Source organism: Pteropus vampyrus, unplaced genomic scaffold (assembly GCF_000151845.1).
Source record: "Pteropus vampyrus isolate Shadow unplaced genomic scaffold, Pvam_2.0 Scaffold39, whole genome shotgun sequence".
Classification (NCBI taxonomy): domain Eukaryota; kingdom Metazoa; phylum Chordata; class Mammalia; order Chiroptera; family Pteropodidae; genus Pteropus; species Pteropus vampyrus.
This window is the reverse complement of record NW_011888820.1, coordinates 10,299,189-10,301,550: the sequence shown is the minus strand read 5'-3', so window position 1 is coordinate 10,301,550 and position 2,362 is coordinate 10,299,189. Positions and strand designations below refer to the sequence as shown.

General features: G+C 40.3%; 1 protein-coding gene and 1 pseudogene across 1 annotated transcript in view; both read right to left on the bottom strand.

The window, feature by feature from the left end:
* Positions 1 to 2,362, bottom strand: part of CCDC192 (coiled-coil domain containing 192) — a 191,114-nt gene that overhangs the window by 184,152 nt on the left and 4,600 nt on the right. Inside the window, exon 2 of the mRNA XM_011358346.2 lies at positions 388 to 439. Coding sequence (XP_011356648.2) covers positions 388 to 439 — 52 coding nt within the window. The remainder of the gene's footprint in view (positions 1 to 387; positions 440 to 2,362) is intronic.
* Positions 1,489 to 1,608, bottom strand: LOC111738498 (annotated as a pseudogene).

Sequence of the window (2,362 nt, the reverse complement as noted above, 5' to 3'; positions counted from 1 at the left end):
ACTGTACCATGTCTGAATTATAGGATTTCCTCAAATACAAGAAAACACTTTGAAGTAAACCAGGATGTCCACCACATAGTAGGGCCACAGAAGCAGCGTGAGATTTATTTCAAGTGAAAATGGGAAAGGCTACACTACACCGGTGGTACTTAACTTCTCTGCTACCCACTAACATACATCCCTTAGTTGGCACCCTGCCCACTTTACCTCATTCTACTTGAGAAAGAACATTCTATGTTTTATTCTTAAAATCTTTCCTTAGTAAAATGTGAAAATGAAACATATTAGGAAAATCTCAACATTAATGCAGGAAATTACAGTTTCATTATAATTTTTAAAACTGTAATCTTTTCCAAAATAATAATTCATACAAACTATATTTCTTACCCGTATTTTGTTTCTTTGTTGTATATCTGACTCTGAACTTCCAGACGTGATGCTGAAATAAAGTAAGAGTTTGAGTTCCAACATTTCAGAAGCTTGCACATTCACACACACGCACATGCACAGCCCCACATCAAATAGATCTTTATACTGTAACACTGAAGATAAATTTTCTAAGGTATTCCTTCCAAATGTCAATTTCTGAACATTTCCAAAGGAAATCAAAACTATGGAATGTAAACTTTACTCAAAGAAGATAAAATAGCCTTTAAAGGTTTTCTTGAGAATAAGCAGTCTGAACAGTACAATCTGTTCTGAAAACCTGCAGAATCTCTTATTTCCACTTATAAAAAAGTGGAGGAAGGGAAGCATATCATCCTATGAAATCGCAGACTTAGAGAATTCTTTGTCTTCTACACTGTTTCTCAACCAATTTCTCTTTCTCTGCTCTCTTTCCTGGATCATTTCCAGTAGTCTACAAACATGTCGGTTATTTATTGCATCTTGAACCCTCTTAACCCTTTAGTTTCTGCTTGATTACTTTGACCCCTTTTATAGCAAAACCATATTTTCATTGTCTCCAGTTCCTTTCCTCATTGTTTTTGTTAAAGCCACTTCATTCAGACTGTCACAAGTTCCACTCTACGGTAACTGCACTACTGAGTTCACCATATTACCCACAACCTACCTAACATGAGAGCTTTTAGAAATGATTTGTCACTTCTTCTTTGAAATACTTTCTCCACTTGGCTCCAGGCCCTTCCAGGCCCTTCCACACCCTCTCCCAGACCCCAGGTTTCTTTGCTATGCCACCCGCTGCTCCTCAGTTCTCTTAGATGGTCTTTTCTCATGTCCTTGAGTGCTCAATTTTGTCAGGCTCCAGGGCTTCCTCTCTACTCTATTCACATTTAACCTCTTGGGCATCTCCTTCGGCCTCCTGGCCTTAACTGTCATCAATATGCCCATCACTCCTAAATACATATCTCCAGTCCAGACTTCTTCCTTGAATCCCAGATTCACTCACTCAGTTGCCTTCTTGACATCTCATATTTTCTTTTTAAGATAAGAACGAACATCTTAATTTCTCTTTTTTTTTTTTTTTAACACCTACAGCATCTGGTATTCCTAAGTGGTCTCCCCATTCAAGTACTAACCAGGCCCGACCCTGCTTAGCTTCCAATATCAGATGAGATCGATAACATTCAGGGTGGCATGGCTGTAGACCCGATATCTTAATTTCAACATTTCTCAAACCTACCTCTTGATGCCTACCCCAAACCTGCTCTACTTACAGTCTTCCTCATCTCAGCCGATGACGTCATTGCTTAGATTAAAACCTTGAGTCCTCCTTTGGTCTCAGAACCCATTTCCAACCCAACAGGAAATTCTTGGCCTACCATCAAAATATATCCAATATCTGTCCACACTCACCACTGTCTGTTGACGCTCTGGTTAATGCGCTACCATTAGCTCTTGGCTGGATTATTGCTTGGGTTAACCTACTAAATGGGCTCGCTCTGCTTCCACCTGCGCCCCCTACATTCTATTTTTGATACATTAATCATAAGAAAAATCATTTCATAGCTCTGCTCAAAACCCTCCAAAAAGGAATCTCATGTCACTGAGAATAAAATCCAAAGCCCATATAATGGCCTACAAGGTCCTACAGATGTCTCTGCCATTCACCTTTGCCATCTACTGTAGGTCTCCATCCCACTCCTGACCCTGCCTGCCTCACACAGCTCCAGCTTTACTTCTCTGAATGTGTGTAATATTCTCCTTCTTGATCCCTCCCCTCCAGGTCACACTGGCCTCCTCACTCCTCTTCAACCTCATAGACTCCTATCTCAAGTACCTCTGCCAGGAATACTTTCTTCACACCTGTTCACTTGGCTATTCCCACTTCTTTCTTGTCTTTGCTCAAATATCACTTTCTCAGTGAGGCCTACCATATGTACCTCCTTTAAAATTGAACTCC